Below are 20,132 nucleotides of genomic sequence, written 5' to 3' on the forward strand. Positions count from 1 at the left end.
TACTTACATTTGCGTACATTTGTAAAGATGTATTACAAACATTTATAACCCTACCTTAAAGGTGTTTGGTTGTTGTTTCTCGAGCATGACAGTCCCAGTCCCCATTCACTTACACTTTTTAGAAGCAGCAAGGACATTCTGGCAAAACCAGTCTCTTTTAGTATTAAGCATTTCAAAAAAAAAATAGTCAATGGCTGTAACCGACCCAAATATGACGGACTGATCACAGAATCGCCATTTTTAGGTCAAACTTTCCTTTTTAATTATTAATTAGCCACAGCTATGATATTCCTTGCACCGTAGACACATTTAACAAGTTTAATTGCAGCTTTTAAAAAACAGATCCCATCGTCAGAACATCGGTACATACATGAATACATTAGCAGTGATTGCTTCTGCGGTAGGCTGAGAACCTAATGATGACCTGCTCCGTACATGCGGATGTGAACGAGGATGAATGAAAGGCTAATTGGGTTCAGACAGCATCCTAAAAGATGGACAGCGCGCCGAATAAACGAGGTTGTCATGGAAACGAGGCAGCTTTATGTCTGGCTCGTTAAAACTAAAATGCAAATCAAACAAACAAACAGCTGATGACAATGACTGACTGTTGCACACACACACTGAGAATCCTTTTTACACAAACAACAAGAGGTTTGGACGTTGTCAGTCAGGGGTTAAAGTTGATGCTCTTTGACTTCTGACAAAGGACCAGAAGAAACGAAGAAGAGACAGCTTCCCTAGAAAACATGCTGATCTCCAGCATATGAATGACCACATCTCCAACCAACGCAAACATCACACATTAGCACCCGGATACAAAACTATCATTCCATTCTAATCCAAACCACAAGACCAAAAAACACACCACACACAGACACACATGAACCCGAAACACACGCACACTGAGACCGTTTAATTTTTCCTCTCACGCAGCGGGGTGCGGCTTAATCCCCGATGATGGGACAGTATCTGCATCTCCTCCATCTAACACACCACACACACTTGAACATACTTCCCTGGAAGGTGCTTGAGATTTATTCCCATATAAACCGGGATGTGCAAGTGGCATTAGACTAATCTGGGAATTACTGGAGGACACCAAAGGGGGAAATATACTGGAAAAGACTGCAGATAACAGGCATTTATATGTGAAAGAGAGGTTAGGCTGGAGCCATATCAGACCAGAAGACACAAGAGCACAAAACTGGGTCAAATAAAATGAGAAAAAGAAACGATTTCGCTTGTGTAGTGCAAGGTAAATGCATGAACTGTCAGAGGGAATGAATGACCGTCTGTAAACCTGTTCTATGATAACCGTTATTTTCATTTATTTATTTGGATAATATATATAACACACACAACACACAAAGCATTGCATGGGGGAAATCTCACAAATACAAGGCATATTTCAGAAAATAATGAATATATATATATAGATATATTATATATTATATATATATATATATATAGAGATATATATCTATATAAAATCCACTTATTACTAATATTTATTTGATTATATATTTATATCTAATTTATTATGAAACATTGAGAAATGTGTGTTAAAAAAAAAAAAATCTCAGTGCAAAAAAACATTCTTAATGGTCCTAAAATATTTTATAACTAAAATTTCTAATCTCTTTCTTTTTGGGGGCTAAATAAATGTGATCATGTTGTTGATGGGTTTTGTGAGATTTCGCCTTTAGTGTTTGACTGATGTGTATTTTTGCATGAGATGAGATCAGTTTGATATCACTCGAAACATTCAGATGTCAAATGGAGGAATGTTTTGATGGTCTGGACCGCAAAATGAAGTGCAGCAATGCAAAAGGTGCTTAATTGCGTGTGCGTGTGTTTGTGTGTGTGTAGTGTTTCCCTCTGCAGCTCCTTTATCTCTGTCAGGATTCATTTGTATTCTCATGAGTTCAGAAGTGTGAAGAGTTTCCCAGCAGACAGTCGCGTCACTCTCTAATGGGCCGTTTTTCCTGATCGACTCCAGCTGTGAGAGAGAGACAATGATAAAGACGACAGTGAGCTCACATGGAGATGCGACTGAAGCAGAGACACAGCAGGCTTTATTATTCACCTCGTTCTCCACCATCTTCAGTCGGCCGAGGGCGTCTTTTGCTGCATCCTGAGAAACCAGAACAGCTCTTTAGCTTGAATCTAAATGACTGATTTAAAAATGTTGAAGTGACTTGACAAAAGTGACATCCAGCTTCTGCTGTGTTTGTTCTTGATGAAACATCTGAGCAGCTGCATGAGTGTTTCATGTCAACACTAAGTGACATTCGTTGCCCATTTTACTTCAGTAATGTGAAGTATTTCGGAGTGAAATGAGAACAAAAACAGACACCTCACAGTTCATCAGTGCTGATTTTGTGTGTGTGTGTGTGGTTTGCTCACCCTGTTGCCTTGGCTGGAAAACGTTTTTAACTGAGGTCTGGACAGACCGTGAACAAACTTTCGCAGCACATTTTCATATTCTGAGACACAGACAGAGAGATACAGTACATTACTGATGACCTGTTTTGCTCTTTAATATGTAGCACTGGAAAGTCCAATTTCATTGAAGTGAATCAGTTCATTTAGAAAGTTCATTTAAATTAATCATTTCAAAAGCATTCACAGATTCATTTGAATCATCCAGCAGTCCACATGCAACATTTTATTCTCTCATTCATAAACAAAATAAACGTCTAGTAAAACAGGGCAGTTTATGGTTAGGTTTTTAGGTGTTTTTCTCTTTAAACTATGGTTCAAAAGTTCGGGATTTTTTTTAATGCTTCTGAAAGAAGTTGTTTCCTATATAAATCTGTTGAAATATAACTTATTTCTGTGATCAAAGAAAATTTTCAGCATCATTACTCCAGTCTTCAGTGTCACATTATTTCTGTGATCAAAGAAAATTTTCAGCATCATTACTCCAGTCTTCAGTGTCACATGATCTTCAGAATCATTCTAATATGCTGATTTGCTGCTCAGGAAACATTTCTGGGCTGTGTTTCCCAAAAGCATTGTAAGCCTAAGTACATCGTAGACGCTTACGATGCTTCTGGGAAACTCAGCCCTGATCATTATCATAATCCATGAAAGGTTCCTGTCAGGATTCTTTGTTGACTAGAAAGAAACAAACCCCCTGTCCTGACCCCTTTTGAAGTGAATGGTAGTGCACAGAATTTGCAGCTTAATTCAAAGTTTTCTAATTGCACGTGGTACCTGTCAGTGCTGCCGGATGTTTCTCAAGGTATGACTTCTGCCACTGCAGTCGCTGACAGACGTCCATGTGCTGCTTGATCAGCTCTGACGGGTCTCGTCTGTTCTTCTTATAATCGCTGATCTAAAGAGACGCACACAAAATGACTCAGGATACACTCTACATCCAGTCAACAGCTCAATCCCATCACTGACACACACCTTCCACTCCAGTCTCTCTTTGTCATGGTGAAGCAGACTGAAGCTGTGCATCTTATACTGCGGAGGAGACGAGCTGAAATCAACCAGAGACACGTGTTAAACAATGTGAAATCAGTGCTGTGCGATCAGCTTTCGTGTTACCTTGGTTTAGAGTTCCTGTCGTGATCGTTCCTAGGTTTGGATCTTGGAGAAGGAGCCTGTTGGAAATAAAATGCTTTATGTGGATTCTGTCCAACTGTTTTTGGTATGCAAGATCCTGTGTGTAATGTAAACAGCACTTATTGTCATCTCATACCCGTTCCTTTTCCCTGCTTTTCTCCCGCTCTCGGTCCTTCTCCCGCTCTCGGTCCTTCTCCCGCTCTCGGTCCTTCTCAGTTGAAGGTGTGAGCGGGTCGATGACGAGCCACTTCTCCGTCACCGGCTGCAGCTGAACTCCAGACAGCGGCTCGCGGATCTTCACTCGCACCTCCAGCTTCCCTCCTGTCGCCTTGCGTCCGTCCAACACCTGCAACGGCAGCACAGCCTCATGGGACACCAGCGCTCATGTGCATGTGACACATGTGTGAGTTTGAGTGAATCACTCACATCAATGATCTCTCTGATCTCACACTGGTTCTCAAGAGCTTCTAGCTTCATCTGAGCACTTCCCACCACTTTATCTGTCTTGAAGAGACCGCTGCGGACACACACACACACACACACACACACGATTATTAGACTCACTGCTAATGATAGTGACACCACATTTTAACCCTGTATGAAAAGTGAAAAACTATTTTGCCTAAAGGCAAATATTGGAATAATATAAAATTAAACCAAACAAATTACAATTAAAATAAAAAAAAAAAATAATATAAACTAAAAAACATTTATGCTGATTTCTTTTAAAAAATATATAAAAAATGTATAATTTAAAAAAAATGACAGCATTGAGAATCATCATTGAAAATAATGTGAATTTGCAAAAAAAAAAAAAAAAAAAAAAAAAAAAAAAAGCAGATAAATAAGAGTAATGAGAATCTGTGGAGTAATCCTGCTTAATTATCTCTGTGAAAACAATGTATATTAATTTTCGCAAAAAAAAAGTAGCAATTAATTGATCTGATCAATGATTGAATTGATTTTTTAGTCCATGGTGGGGGAAAAATTAGCAAATTTATATTTGCAATGCAAACTCTGAATTTTTTGGGAAAAAAAAACAGAACTGTGAGATCAGAATTCATAGCAAAATTCTAAAATTGTGAGATATAAAGTCACAATTACCTGTTTTTTTAAGTTTTTTTATTAGTGGAGGTAAGAAGCTTCCATAAAAAAAAAATCTTAATTTTCATGTGATGACTAATGTCATTTATGTTGGGGTGGAATGTGATCTGGGCGTGTAATTGTCAGACTCACTATTAGTGATGATTACTAGGAGTCTCACCCTTTGTGTACGATCTCAAACTTGATGCCTTTGGCCTGTACCACTCTCTTAAAGCCTCTGTGATCCCGCTTGATGTTCAGCTTGAACTGCTCCTTAAACTCTGAAAACACAAAGACTGTCAGCTAATGCCGCCACCTGTTTAACACAGATGTGTGTGTGTGTGTGTGTGTATACCTGGACAGTTGGTGTTTCTCACAGTACTGGTTTTGTCTCTCTGAGCTTCTTCCTAAGAAACAAACACACTGTAGATGCCAGTAGAATGTGTGTGTGTGTGTGTGTGGAAGAGTGTTAAAGTGTTGCGTACGGCGCTGGGGAACGGGAACTCAAAGCGCACACTCGCATCCAGATCGTTGGCTGAAACTCCTGGAGAAAACAAAGAAAATAAAATCTGCAGCCATTCTGTGACAGAATCTCATTATTTTATATAACAGGGACACTAATGTTCAAAAGGTTGGGGTCAGTAAATTCTTTTTGAAAGAAAAATGAATAAAATTCTAAACTTTTCAATGGTAGTGTATTTCAGAGACCATCTGTTTACATGATTATGACACACAGGCACACGTTCACACACACACACACACACACCTGGAGGAGTGGGCAGGTTGATCCCTTTCACGACCGTCAGCACCATCTCACTGGACGTCAGGTTAGGAAAGATCCTAAACACAGAGATGCAGACATTTAGTGAATCTGCAGGACGACTGCACTGACAGACGTGTTGTGTGTGTGTGTGTGTGTGTTCTCTCACTTGACAGAGTTGAAGGTGCGCTCCTCTGTGTGGTATTTAGAAACTTATCTACCACTACCATAATACTCATTCATCACTCATACATCACCCAAAAACTACACACACACACACACACACACACACACACACACACACACACACATTTAGATATTTTCTATTGTGGGGGCTTTCCATTTAGACCTTTGCTCAGCAGCAATCCTTAACCAAACCCTCAGCATTTTTTATTTACTATTTACTGTTTATTAATCTGTTTTCCTCATGAGGACTGTTTGTTGCTCCCACAATGTTCATATCAGGTTTTATTATCCATGTGGGGGCATTTAGTCTCCACAATGTAGTCAAAATCTAACAACACACAAACAAATACACTTTAAGGCTAGATTTTATATATGTTAGTATTTCTGGTTAGAGCTTAGATTCTAATAATTATTACATATTTTAATTATACTTTGTTTTCATTTATACATTTTATACCATTAATACGTAAAAAATATATATTTTTAAATAAAAAATGAAATAAGTAAAAAAAAAGCAGTACTTTAACAATTTATAGAAAAATAAGTACACGATTTTTTTTTAAATTGCATTTTTAATGTTTGTTTTTATGTAAATATGATCAGATTTGTTTGTTTTGATTCATACACTACAATTCAAAGGTTTAGGACTGTCTCTTCTGTTCATCAAGGCTGCGTTTATTTGATCAAGAATACAGTAAAACTGTAATATTGTGAAACATTACAATTTAAAGTAACTGATTTCTATTTCAACATACTGTAAAATGTAATTTTTTTCTGTGATCAAAGCCGAATTTTCTTCAGTGTCACACAATCCTTCAGAAATCCATCTAATATGCTGATCGGCTGCTCAGGAATGATTTCTGATTATTATCAATGATGAAAACAGTTCTATACATTTTCCTTAAGGATTATTTGAAGAATAGAAAGGCACTTTTGATCAATTTAATGCATCCTTGCTGAAAAACAAAAAAACTAATTCATTTCTTTTAAAAGAATTCTCAAACTTTTAAACAGTAGTGTACACTCATCACTCAAAACAAACACCTGGAAATTCTTCTTACCTGACAATGTTTTTTTTATATATATAATAAATGAGAACACACCTGGCAGTTTCTGCTACATTCCCCATATGAGTGAACTGCTGTGAGTACGCCAGGCATTTCTGGAAACAAGCGTTAGAAAGTCATGTAGACTGTAAATAAAGCATGTGTTTCTCTTGAATTGAGTGTGTGCTTCACATGGATCAGATGTGTGTGTAATAACCTCGTGCTGGTGTTTGAGCTGCGCCATCAGCTGAGTGTACTGCTCAGACGAGCGCGGAGAGAGAGAGTGGACGAGCGTGAATGAGACCAGTCTGTAGTCGTCCTCACTGACCGGAGCGGGCGGCACCTGGATAAATGGCATATACATCAACTTGACTCTTTCAGTCAATGACGTTGGCCCTCCAGAACCAGTTCAGATTAATTTACTGTGCATCACTCATTCACAAACCTTGGTGATGTCAACAGGAAGTCCGGCCTTGGCGGCAGTGATCATGGAATCGAGGCCTTTAGCATTTCTCAGGTGCTGAGCGGCTCCCTGCATGTCCTTCATCTCTTTAGAGCGCAGCGCGGCCTTCACGAACTGCTGTCTGCGCATGGTCAGGAAATCCAGCTGCTGCTGGGCTGCACAACAACACAGACGTCACACAGCAGTTCGAACCCGTTAAATGCCCATATTTAAACACACCTACCTTTCCCTCCTAGTTTGGGGGTGGTTAGTGGAGCCAGTGGGCGTGCATGCGGCGGACGAGGCTTTCGGAGGAGCGGGAGCTCTAGATTTCTGAACGGCAGGCTGAGCTGATGGCTACACAGACACAGAGAGATGAAGAGCCAGGCCCAAGCACAGTTTCTAGAGGTTCTGCTGAACTTTGACGCTACCTTCTGTGGTTCTTCTTCATCTGCATCTGCGTCGGCATCTGCGTCCTGATTGGCCAGCTTCATTGCTGTCTCCAGGACGCCCATAAAATTCTGCTCGCCGCCCTCAGTGCCCTGCAGCGGAGGACAACCTGACATGCACAAACATTAACAATGTCAGAAATGAGGTGCACAAACCATCTACTATGAAATTGTAAATTCACAATTCTAAGAAAAAAAAGTCAGAATGGTGAGATAAAGTGTCACATGGCAAAAACAAAAAAACAAAAAAAGAATTATGAGAAGTAAACTCTAACTTGCAAAACAGTCAGATTTTTTCATTTATCCTTATCCATTTGTAGATCTTGTAATTATGACTTTTTTTCTCAGAGCTGCAAGAAAACACGTCTGAATTGTAAAATTAAAGTTACAATTAAATTTATTTTGTGCAGAAACATTAACTACACTGTATCTGCTTTACATATTATAATTAATTACGTTATTATAAATACACAGAATATGTTTTATTTTAAAAGAAAAAAGTATAATATAATATAATATAATATAATATAAAAACATTTCAAATAAATGCTGTTTTTTTGGACTTTTTATTCATCAAAAATCCTGAAAAAAGCGACTTACAGTGCATTCAGGCTATACATTTGTTTTAACCAGTATATGTGTTTCCTGGGAATCGAACCCACAACCTTCTGCGCTGCTAATGCAATGCTCTACCACTGAGCCACAGGAACATTCACAGAATTAAATTACAATTTTACAAAACATTCAAGACATTTTACTATATTTGTGAAGACATTTGTCAGAAGTTTGGCTCTCGCTGGAAACAAGTAAACCAGCGTTACCTGGTGGAACAGGAAGTTCTGCCAAATTCACAGGCCGTCCTGCTTTATGAGCTTTAATGGTGTCTTGATATTGCTGAGGTCAAGATGAACACACACACACACGAGAGGTTAATGAAACAGCACCTGTTCTTATTTAAGCGAGTCTTCACGTGTGTTACCTTGATTATGCGCTGGTGCATGCGTGCTTTGCGATCGTCTCCTTTGCTCTTGGCGCTCTCTGCAGCCTCTCTGTATTTGTCCATACGCTGCTGTAAGGCCTCGGCGACGCTCCGGGGAGCAGAGAGAGCTGAAACACACACATACACATATAACTGATGTCTGTGTTTGATGTGTGTGAGCGGGACGGACACACACACACGTTCTCACCTGTGTCTGGGGCAGCAGTGGAGGCAGCAGGAGGGGCGGCTGGTTTAGAGGACAGCTGGGGAGGTCAGAGCGTGGCACTTCCAACCTCTCCTGAAAGACAGACACTTTCATCAAAAAAACCAGACTGAACGGAGGTGAGTGGAGAGCTGTGAGGTAAAGCTGTACCAGGAGGGGGCGGCAGTGAGCTGATGTCCACAAACTCCCCTCTGTCAACACTCTCCACCATCGAGTCCAGTCTCTGTGAGGAAAGGAGGAGACGGAGAGCAAGTTCATTTTCACAGGTGTTAATTGTTTGTTGACCTTGTGCTGTGTAGCCAGGTAAATCTACACATCTACACTTCTGTTCAAACGTTTACAGTCAGTATGTGTTTGAATTTTTTTGAGTTAAGTCTGTTCTGGTTTCTATGTGAATATGTTTTTAAAATGTAACACATTGCTGTGATGCGCAGCTGAATTTACATCATCATTACTCCAGTCTTCAGTGTCTCATGATCCTTCAGAAATCATTCTAATACGCTGATTTGCTGCTCAAGAAATTATTATTGTCATTGTTGAAATCAGTTGAGGTGCTTCATTCGTCTGTGTTTTTTTTAAAGGTTTATTTGATAACCATAAAGTTAAAAATAACATCAGTTATTTAAAACAGAATTTTTTGTAACATTATAAATGTGTTATTTTAGTATCATCAAGTTTATTTGTAACAATTTTTTTTCATATATTTTCCATTTTCATTTTTATTTTTGTTAAAGTTTTAGTAATTTGTTGTCTGTTTTTATTCGTTTTTATCAGTTATTTCTTTAAATATGTCTCTTTAGTTTTTATTCATTTTTATTTAAGTATAACAAGATAAACTAAATGAAAATGAGAAATCTTGCCTAGGCAATCAGCCGAAGTACAATAAGTTTAGGTTTTTATATTTTATCTCACTTAACATTTTCTAAAAAATTAAGTAACACAAAAAAAAAATTTTTTTTTCTCTAATTCTATTTTTTTCTAAATTTTAGTTCATTTATAATATCCAGTTTATCTGTAATAACCCTGGTCTTTACTGTCCCTTTTGATCACTTTAATGCATTCTTGCTGAATAGAAGTATTAATATCTTTCAAAATAAATAATCGTACAGCACGCAAACATTTGAATCTTACTGCACATAAAAAAATAAATAAATGCGTAGGGCAACAAAGAAATGAGTGTGACCCAAATTAGACCTGATGATCATAAACTGGCAAAACTCATTCACCTTGGACACTTGGTAGAGTTGTTTGGCTTGTTCAGTGTTCCCGCTCTGCTTGGCCTTTAAGGCTGCCAGCTTATAGTCTCTCTGTCTGCTTAATATACTGGCTTTGAGCTCTGAGACACACACAAACACACAACAATGTGTACGGCAACAGCTTCACAGTAACTGATAATGAGAACGTCAGAGTGTGTCTGTGTACCTGAGTGCTGTGTGCTGGGCTGGCCCGGTGTGAGGGGTGATATGGCTGGTGTATCGGGCGTTAAGGCCGTCACTCTCTGTGACGGAGGCTGTAGCAGCTGAGGTTTGGATGGAGGGACTGGCTTGATGTTGGCCGTCTGCGGTGGCGTGTTTGCTGGAGCAGGTTTTTCTTGCTCTGTGATTGGCTCAGCCTGCGGAGCAGCGGAGGGTTTTCCACCGGTGGCCACAGGAGGAGGAATCTCATCTTCATTGATGGGCTTTCCCTTTTTAACTGATGTCAGCATAGACTGTAGAGTCTAAAAACAGGAAATCGGAAATCATCAGACAAATATACTATATAACATACAGTATAAATTAATTATTTTTACAGATATTACAGATTCTTTTTTCCTCAAATTGATATGTTTTAAAATAATTTATTTCTCTAATTATTTTAGTAAGATATATGTCAAATAAATTGCAGTAATTGTCATATATCACCTTTACATTCGCCACCCTGCTCTCTAAGACAGAGGTCTTCAGCCCTGCTCCTGCAAAGTTTATTTCCAACCTGCTTCAGCACCCTGCCTGAGTGTTTTTAAGCAGTCCTGAGGAGCTTAATTAGCTGCTTCTGGTGTGTTTGATTAGGGTTGCAGCTAAACTCTGCAGGACTGTGGGTCTCCAGGAACAGGGTTGAAGACCCCTGCTCTAAGACATTATCATCTGCCATCAAAAAGTCGATGTGGGTTGAGCTCTAGTCTTGGAAGTGTCCCACCTTCAGTCCGCGGTCGTATCGCCGTGCTTTGCTGGTCTCCCCCGTGGCCTTGGCGTTGGTAATGGCCGTTTGGTACATGTCCAAGCGCTCTTGCAGGCGAGCCTCCAGGCTGGCAGGTGCATTCTGGGATGCGGGCGCTGCAGTGGAGCGTTGAGGAGGCACTGGTGACGGAGGAGGTTTCCTGACCACTTGCTCCTCATCGTCTTCCAGCACATCATTCAACTCGGCCTGAAACACATAAAACGACTCCAATCAAAACCTGTTCCTGAGAGAAAGATCGCATCTGATGTGCCCCCTGTAGTGAAGTTAAAAAAACAAGAAGGGTTTTGTCCTACCAAGAGATCAGCGTCGTTCTCCAAATCACCATCGTCATCCCCGTCCTCGTCCAGGTCTTTCATACAAAGCGCTGCCATCCGCTCGATGTCCTCCATGGGCACCGGAGCTACATGATTACAAAAAAGCAGAAAGATTAGGAAGAATGCTAAGGGATCAAGGTTTGGCCTGCTGTTGGTAGACGACAACCTTTTCCTCCAGGTCTCTTGCCGGCCGGTCCGCTCCTCCCTCCTCCTCCCATCAATGCCAGAAGCTCCGCCTCCAGCTCCTCATCATTTCCTCCTGAGTCATCCAGTCCGCCGTCAGGACCCAAATCCAGCAGCAGTCCCATCTGATTACATGTGAGGACGGACAGCCGGTGTTATTATTGTATCACTGAGATATTATTTTAGTTTTTATCAATATTTTGAATTACATTATATTTTCATTTCAGATAAAGTTTTAGCCATTTTGTCATTCTTTGTCTATATATGTAAATAAGCCTAAATATTCATAGCTTGTTGGAACATTACATATGAACTGTTGCAAATTCAAAAGCATTTTACACACCTGCATTTATTTACCATGTATATAAATGTTTTAATAATTTTCCTTTCAATTTTTATTTTATTACTTTATTATGGTACTTCAGGTTAAAGGGGTCCTTTCTCTTTGGAGTGTTACAAGCTCTTGGTGCATAAAGAAGATCTGTAAAGTTGCAAAGACTAAAGTCTCAAATCCAAAGAGATATTCTTTATAAAAGTTAAGACTCTGCCTCGCCTACCTACAATGCCTCATTCTAACACACCCCCACATCTCTACGTCACTATGTGGAAATATCTGCGTAATGCCGCCCAAATGTTCAGCAAAGAAAGAAGGCGTGGTTTCAGTAACTGCAGTTAGTGTTGAAGCAGCCGTTAGAGAGATGCTGTGTGTATCGAGGTGAAAGCAAAAGCACTTTATTTGGCCTTCGGAAAGTAGATGCATTTAGGAATCTTTAAGATTACTTACAACAGAACAGCAACACATTTTATGGACAACCGTTTCGTGAACCTAGGAGAGGAGGTGATTCTGACTTTGTTACGACAATCTGGCTCTTCTGAATCTGCTACTGTAAGTATGTTTTGTTATTTGTTAAAGTATTTGCTGTTGACTGTTCAAATGCAGAGTTTTGCACGTTGTGTGTGTGTGAGTGAGAGAGAGAGAGAGAGAGAGAGAGAGAGAGAGAGAGAGAGAGAGAGAGAGAGAGAGATTGATTTACAGTAGTGTGCAAACACATACGAGCTTCATCACTGTGTCTTGCAAACACATACGAGCTTCATCACTGTGTCTGTCACGTGACTCTGTTCCCCTTTCGGGCTTGAACTGATGGTCACACTAAGGACATTATTAACTGTCTTTACATTTATTTTGAAAGATGAAGCTCGCTATTATGGAAAGGGGCGTTACATTTCAGACGAGTGCTTGCTGTGTTCGGCCAATCACAATGCACAGGGTCAGCTGGCCAATCAGAGCAGACTGCGCTTGTCAGAAAGAGTTTGTAGAAAATGACGCATTTGAGAGAGGCGGTGCATAGAGGACCTACTATAATGTACAGTATTTGAAAAATAATATGTTTTTTGAACATTAAAGCATGTCAACATATTCTGTTACACAAAATAATGATCTTTAAAAAAGCATCATATGACCACTTTAAAGTAAAGGACAGTCAGAAATGTGGCCTTTGCAACTAGAATGAATAAAAAAAAAGTTTTATTTGTTTTTTATTTTGGTTAATGTCTATTTTATCTCAAGTTTAATTTTTTACGGGTTTTTTAATTTCATACAGACTTCAAAGATGACATTTTAATATTGCCTTTGCAACTAGCATAACATATATATATATTACAATAATAACCCTCCAAACTGATTTATAGATTCAAAAACATTTTAAGAATCTATATGTGTGGCACTCAAAAGTTCCCCCCATTTCATGCTGACTTCAAATATGACTCTGGACACAGTCCTGACTCTCGTCTGATTTATCACCTGTTTGGCTCTGGCGGCCCCCTGGCCCTTCTGCGGAGGGTTCCGGCTTCGACTCATTTTCTCCACAGGTCCTTCAAACCTGGAGTGAGAAAAATAAAGATTCATTTGTAATACTACAAACCAGCCACTGCATCAGCCTTTCAATGACACCACAACCAACCAGACCAGAGAGCGAGTGGCGTCATAGCGCATTCCTACACCATTACGTGAACAATGACGTCTGCGTTTGCATAATCAATGCATAGACACAATCAACCGCCAAATACACATATTTAATAGTTTAATATTTCTACCCGAGCTCCGTCACCTTACATTAACTGACTATAATAGCGAATATACAGCAATAGCGAATGTTTCAGCAGTGTGTAACCTGCTAAGGTTAGTGTTTACAGGTTAAACAGGTTAATCCAAAGCACATCTCTGGCTGATTTTGCACCAGAGCTCTTGGAGGCAAAGTGCAACGAAGCCATAAAATAAATATCAGATCATTCACAATATAAATCATGAAGGAACAACTAATTCAGTCAAAGTCTATGCTAGCGAAGAGGTCAATTCTCACATCAGACTTTATTTACTAATATTCTGAACGCGATACCTTGGTCATATGTTCATCCGACGGCGGTTTACGTGATAAATATCTGTTCCGTTGTGAAGAACAAGCTGCCTGTCTTGAAGTTTTTGCACCAGAGTGTCATAAACACAGAGATAAACACTGCTGTCTATGTAGCACTTCCTGGTTTTCGCCAGGTTTCCCATAGCAACGACAGAGGCTCTCGCTTTACGGCACGCGGGAACGACGCCCCACAGCAGGATCTGTAGTTCAACCGCCAGCGTGTCGACGTATTGAGATTTTAATCATATTTTACACTTTATAATGGTCTGTCTTGTCATAGTTGGTTTTCTCTGAGAAAAGGTGCAGAAATAGTTTACTAAATATGACATCACGAACAGCGTCACGAACCCTCCCCTATCTTACTTGACATTACAATGTCTGTTTGTAAAAAATTAATTATGCGCCATTAACAGCGGTTTGTTTGATATGTTAAAGTGATTTATAATTGGTTATTAAAATTTATTTTACTAAATTGGGTTAAAGGGGAATAAAATTAATACATTAGAATACATTTTGCAAATTAAAAAAATCAAGTGTGTCATTAACATGTTTGAACTTTTATTAATTTAGTTGCATCTGTACTAAAACAAGACAATGGCCAAAAGAAAATCGAAAACAGCAGGTACCTTGGACCCATGTAAACATAATTATCAGTCAATTCATACTACCAGCTTGATTAGAGCTATATTACTTATTTAATTTTTCAGTAAACATGCTGATGCAGTTAAATGTCTATTAGCAGAGTTCAGACCCCCGAAGAGGACGCAGCCCCGAGCAAAACGACCGAAACACACTGAAGAAACAAACCAGTCTGAAGATGAAAATCAGGTGATTTCTCTCTCGATGACATAGCATTTTTGAAGAAATTACAATATGCTTTGACGTCACTGTGCTGTGCTGATTCACTTAACTCTCTTCCTTAATGTCTAGACTCTGACACCGGAGTCAGAAGACAACAATTCCCACAATGCATTGTGCTCAGAGAAGCTGGATGAACATCAGCCTGGACAGAGCACTCAGACGACAGATCCCTGTTGTTCCTCGGAAGAGAAAACCAGCCACGATGATAACGATGAGCTTGGAAATGGCACAAATCCACCCGAGGTCTCTCGTGAGGCTGAACAGACTGCAGCGATCACACTACAAACCCCAGAACTGGACAAAAGCGACAAGCACACTCCCTCTAGACCTTTGAATACCGAAGCTGTTGATCTACATCAGCCCAGTATAGAGCTAGATGATGCAGAGCGTGAGATCACGAGAAATTCAAATCATCAGAAGGTCCCGGATGATCAGACCGAGAGAGAGTTGTCACATGAGGAGTATACAGCCACTGAACTCACGATGGGTGAGCAGTTAGGGTCTTCAGACATCGTAGCGGAGACCTCATATGACCAGATTCAGACGTCTGAAGATGCAGGTTCTGCAGATCCTCTAGTAAAGAGAAAAATAAGAAAGAGGATGGGAATGTGCAGGCTTGGAGACAGGAAGAGGATGCTCAAGGGACAGCCGACTGGAGGGAATGTGTTTGAAGGAAGCCGGGAGAACGAGGCGGGGCAAATCACTAACGAAGAGCCGGTCATGACGAGTGACGGTGTTGAAGAAGAGGATTCAGTGTCCTCCTTCACAACCGCTTGCTCAGTGGAGGATACACCTGTACAGGAGGAACCGGAGCAGCCTGGGAATGAAGTTCAGATACTGGTCAAATGTATGTCAAGGGAGTTTGTTACTCATGAAACTGATAATGCAATCCCATCCCGTGCTGATGCTGATGATCTTAACCCTCCTGAGCAAAATGAAACCGAATGCATGGAGCAAAATGCGACTGAAAGCAACATTAGAGAAGATAGCAGTGAGGTCACAACTGAGATTGGTACTGTGGATTTAGCTGATGTTCACAAGGACTCAACTGATGTTTCAGCTCAAGAAGAGGTTGTGATAGCCGGTTCACTTGAAGCTCCCAAAGAGGCCAATGAAGCTAACCAGTTTGGAGAAGAACTCGTCGTGGGAGGTGATGAGATTAAGCAGTGCAGTCCGTGTGAATGTGACATGAACGCCTCTTCTAGTGACCACACCAGTGAACAGTGTGCGGAGCTCGTGGATATCGCAGCCGATGAGACCGTCAGTGCACCTCCTGTAATCCACGAGACAGAAGATAAGTGTGAGTCTTCAGACTTCACAGCCGAGAACAAGGCAGACTGGGAGAACAACAGCGTGTGGAGCTTGTCCTTACCTGCAGCTCCATCAGGTGGTGATAATGAAGATGTGCAAGTGAGTTATTCTTCTGAACGATGACCTACAGTACATTTCAAGCAGGGGCGTCCAAACCTGCTCCTGGAGGGCCGCTGTCCTGCAGAGTTTAGCTCCAACCCTAATCAAACACGCCTGAACCAGTTAATTAAGCTTTTCAGAATCAGAAGTATCCATGCGTATTTGTTGGAGCTAAACTCTGAAGGATGCTGTCCCTCCAGGATCAGCTTTAGACACGCCTGACTTAAAAAAAAAAAAAAAAAACTTCATTCCAAAGCCATATTTCAAGAAGATACACTGCAGAATGTTCTCTGAAGTGCTTTTAAGAGCTAGAAAAGTCATAAAAGCACAATAAAACCATACCACATGACAACTAAGATAGCTTTGGGTGAGAAAAAGGCCAGAATATAAAGTGTTAGTTGACAGAAATCAGTGTTAGTTGTCATCAAACCAGTGTCTAATATTCCTTTGAAATACCAAAACCACTACATGCTGTTTTTTATTTGACTAAATTTACAATGTAGGTTTTGGTATCCAATACTCTCACATATTCTTTAAAGTCAGCATTAAGTTACTAAAACTGAGTTGTATCCTTAGTTGTTTACAGAGTGTGTAAGTTTACCGAGTGATGCTCAAGAGCCTCATCGGAGTCCTGCCGCTGAACCGGATCCCTCCAGCCCTTTATCCATGCACTCGGTGACAGATTCCCAGCTCAACAACATCCCTCTGAGGTGAGACAACCATTGACTTTGAATGTTACTGGAGGTCTGTTTAGGTTTCTAGAGGCTGGTTAAATTTCAGACTTTACTGTCCACAATATTAATGCACAGTGCAAGGTGTTATTTTCATGGTTTTATATTTTGCTCAGTTTGGAGGATCTCCCCATCTCAGAAGCCTCCTGTGATCTGGAGGATGCCACAGAGCTTGTATGTGACCTAATCAGAGATATTGCCTTTCTGAAGTAAGTCAGGGTTTTATTTTGAGCACTTGAACACAATTCTGATTTTGTGGTTTACACCATTAGGTTTATTAATAAATAACAGTAAAGAACAGTTTTGAACATAAACCGTAATTTTGATTTGTTTTCTTGCAGTCAGTTATTGATGGACACACGCAGGAAGATTGGATTTGGGCAACAAGGCAGAAAACCTCCGCTCCAAACTCAGAAAAATAGGCATAATAACAATAGATTCTGAATGTATTTTACTGCATGATATAATAGACAGAAAAAAAAATGTAAACAAAAGAAAGACTGAATAATTTGCACGGATGAGTTCAGATAGCAGGCACTGGTTTACAACTGTTCAGTTACACTTGTTTGAGCAAAGGCACAACATGCATAGAGTTGCTCTGTTTTAGTAAGCCTAAGTTAACACTTTTCCTATGGGTTCAAGCATAGTAAACATTGTAATTCTGTCAGTCACAGGGTGTGACCCCCAAGACTGAAGGGTCGTAACCTTAGCAACCAGTCTTCAAAGTTCCAGTCATAAATCGGTCCAAATTCCTGTTCAAAACACATTCTGCATAGATAAAATGAATCTTTCTGGTTGTTGCTGTGTGCGCGTTTGATTCGGTGAAGTAATGTTTTGTAAAACTACACACAAAAAAAAAAAAAAAAAAAAAAAAAAAAAAAAAAAAAAAAAGTGTAGTCAAACTGAACCAATTTCAGCTTAAGTGCTGTGATATGAAGACAGGGTTCCAAAAGTTCTGTTGTTCATTTTCTTGTTTTTGTCCCAAGGTAAATCATTTTTAAACAAATATACATGAACTTCCTGATGTCACGTGAACAAAACCTGATAATGTTTTCAAAATGTTGTAAAAAGAAATAAAACAGAAGACTGAGATTTTTTTAAGTGTTAATGCAAAATATAGGCAGCTTTAAAGAGAAACACATGTAAATAACACTAAAAGCGTTTATATATATTTCACCACAGATTAATCACAAGATACTTTTTTTTTAGTAAAATTAACAAGAAAGAGCTAGTTCACACGTGGTTGCACCTGTAGCAAGCCAACTGGCTGGTGTACAAGTTTGTTAGAGTGAAAAACAACACCACTGCACACAAGAGGAAGACAAAAAACCGTGCAAAAATCAAACACCAAAAAAAAAAAAGCACACATGCATGCAAACTTACACACAAGCCATTATGGATTGAACAATTAAAACTGGAATATTAAAACTACTCGTAAAAACGTCCTTCTTGTATACCGTGGCCAGATCTTCTTCGGTTCAGAAACGTCCGGTTCACCATGTTGATTTGGCGTACACGGAGCTGTAGGTTTTGTCCACGAGCGGGCAGAATCTCTTGGTGTGCGCTTTGGCCCCGGTGGCTCCGCACAGGGGACACACGTACTGGCTCAAGTACGGGCACGTCACGTCTCCAGCGCGGTCTTTTAAGTAGTGCGAGGTGAACACGGCTTCGGTCTCTCCGTTGTGTTTGCAGAAGCTGCAGAACTTCTTCTCGGATGGGTTGCTGCGGGTGCTCTTGCCGCGTTCCGGGTCTCTTTTCTCTGTCGTCAGGGTCCCGTGCGCTCGCGTCGGGCCGCTTGGAGACTCCAGGAGCGCGTCTGACTGCTCTGCTGGCCGCTGCATACCTCTGATCATGTCTGCCAGACCCATGTAATCCTTCCAGGGCTGAAATTACTGATTTGTAGACTCCATAGATCCATGAGCCGACAAGATGTAATGGAGAAGAGAAAATGCCATGACATCCGCCAGGTGCGACAGAACCGTGAAGCACGCGCTGAGCACGCGTGGGTTTAAAAGGGTGGACGTCACGGCAGGAGACCAATTAGGACACGATGAGTTTGCCAATTGCCCTCTGAAACGAAAACGATTGGTGGAGCAGATTGAAATAAAGCAAGAATACTTTTGAACTGTGGACTGGAGTTGCTAGTGTAACACCATACGGGGTAATATTTAACTAATATATGGCTCTTTGAGGGGACACTGATTGGAGAAGACCGCTTTTTGAAATATTGTAGGAAGTTAAAAGACAACCTAATAAACTTAATAAAAAAAACAAAAAACAACAACGAGCAACTTGCTAAGTGTTTTATGAAAAATAGTTCAACCTTTCATTACGATCCTTATATTCTCATCTTATAGCAAAAATATTACAGTGGAAATTAATATTCTCATTTTAATGTAAAAGTTCAATCAAATATGAACATTTGCTGCAAATGTAGTCACCCTCAGACCATCCAAAGTGTGGATGGGTAGATCCTCTGCGGTGAATGGGTGCCATTCACTGGACGAATTGTTATTATGAATTATGGACTCATATATTTTGGCCAGAAGTGATGTTTTAAGTTAAAATGTCTTGATGAATTATTATTATAATTTTATTTATTTATTTATTTTTACAAACATGCACAGTTTGACCTCACAAGACTTTAACTGATGGACTACTTGTAGATTATTGTGATGTTTTTATCAGCTGTTTGGACTCTCATTCTGACGGCACCCATTCACTGCAGAGGACCCACTGGTGAGCAAGTGATGTAATGCTACATTTCTGATGAAGAAACAAACTCATCTACATCTTGGATGGCCTGAGGGTGAGTATATTTTCAACAAATTGAAACCAACGTAAAACAACAACAACAACAAAACAAAACAAACAACAACAAAAAAAAAACACTGAGAGGTATTTGTGGACTACTGAGTGAAATGTAAACATAGGCATTCTGGCAACTAGCTCTGGTCTCAGTTGCAGTGTACAAAATAATAAATGCAATTATTGATCTGATGTGTGCATTCATGAGAGATGTTAATACGTAAGAAATATAAAACAATACAAGGTAATTCTATACATATGGTATACCTTTATTTAATTTTTTTTTTTAAATGTATCTTTGAAAACACTGATTCTTCACAAAAAAAGTCTGTAATCTAAAAGGGCCAGTCCATGTTGCGGTCATCGGGTGACTGAAGGATCCGTTCTGACCTGAGACAGAAAATAACACTGTTGAGTCCAGCTGTGCAGTGACATGAGTGGTGCATG

General features: G+C 39.9%; 2 protein-coding genes and 1 pseudogene across 7 annotated transcripts; 1 reads left to right on the forward strand and 2 right to left on the reverse strand.

The window, feature by feature from the left end:
* Window positions 1-1,606: 1,606 nt before the first annotated feature.
* Window positions 1,607-13,996, reverse strand: LOC109080504 (annotated as a pseudogene).
* Window positions 13,994-17,354, forward strand: si:ch211-286b5.2. 6 transcript variants are annotated; one of them, XM_019099715.2, is made up of 7 exons: window positions 13,994-14,102; window positions 14,446-14,497; window positions 14,615-14,703; window positions 14,806-16,146; window positions 16,723-16,856; window positions 16,994-17,086; window positions 17,219-17,354. In XM_019099715.2, exons 2-7 carry the CDS (start codon window positions 14,470-14,472, stop codon window positions 17,319-17,321), a joined length of 1,788 nt encoding a protein of 595 aa, XP_018955260.1. In that variant the 5' UTR covers window positions 13,994-14,102; window positions 14,446-14,469; the 3' UTR covers window positions 17,322-17,354. The 6 variants fall into 6 exon arrangements, with proteins under 6 accessions (XP_018955260.1, XP_018955264.1, XP_018955259.1 ...); XM_019099719.2 differs by having other exon boundaries at window positions 14,618-14,703; XM_019099714.2 differs by having other exon boundaries at window positions 14,051-14,175.
* On the reverse strand, window positions 17,314-18,868 carry LOC122135961 (nanos homolog 3-like). Its single transcript, XM_042717242.1, has one exon. The coding sequence runs from the start codon at window positions 18,743-18,745 to the stop codon at window positions 18,371-18,373; it is 375 nt and encodes a 124-aa protein (XP_042573176.1). The 5' UTR covers window positions 18,746-18,868; the 3' UTR covers window positions 17,314-18,370.
* Between the last annotated feature and the right edge of the window lie 1,264 nt (window positions 18,869-20,132).

The sequence above is a fragment of the Cyprinus carpio genome, chromosome B1, assembly GCF_018340385.1.
Source record: "Cyprinus carpio isolate SPL01 chromosome B1, ASM1834038v1, whole genome shotgun sequence".
NCBI classification, from domain to species: Eukaryota; Metazoa; Chordata; class Actinopteri; order Cypriniformes; family Cyprinidae; genus Cyprinus; species Cyprinus carpio.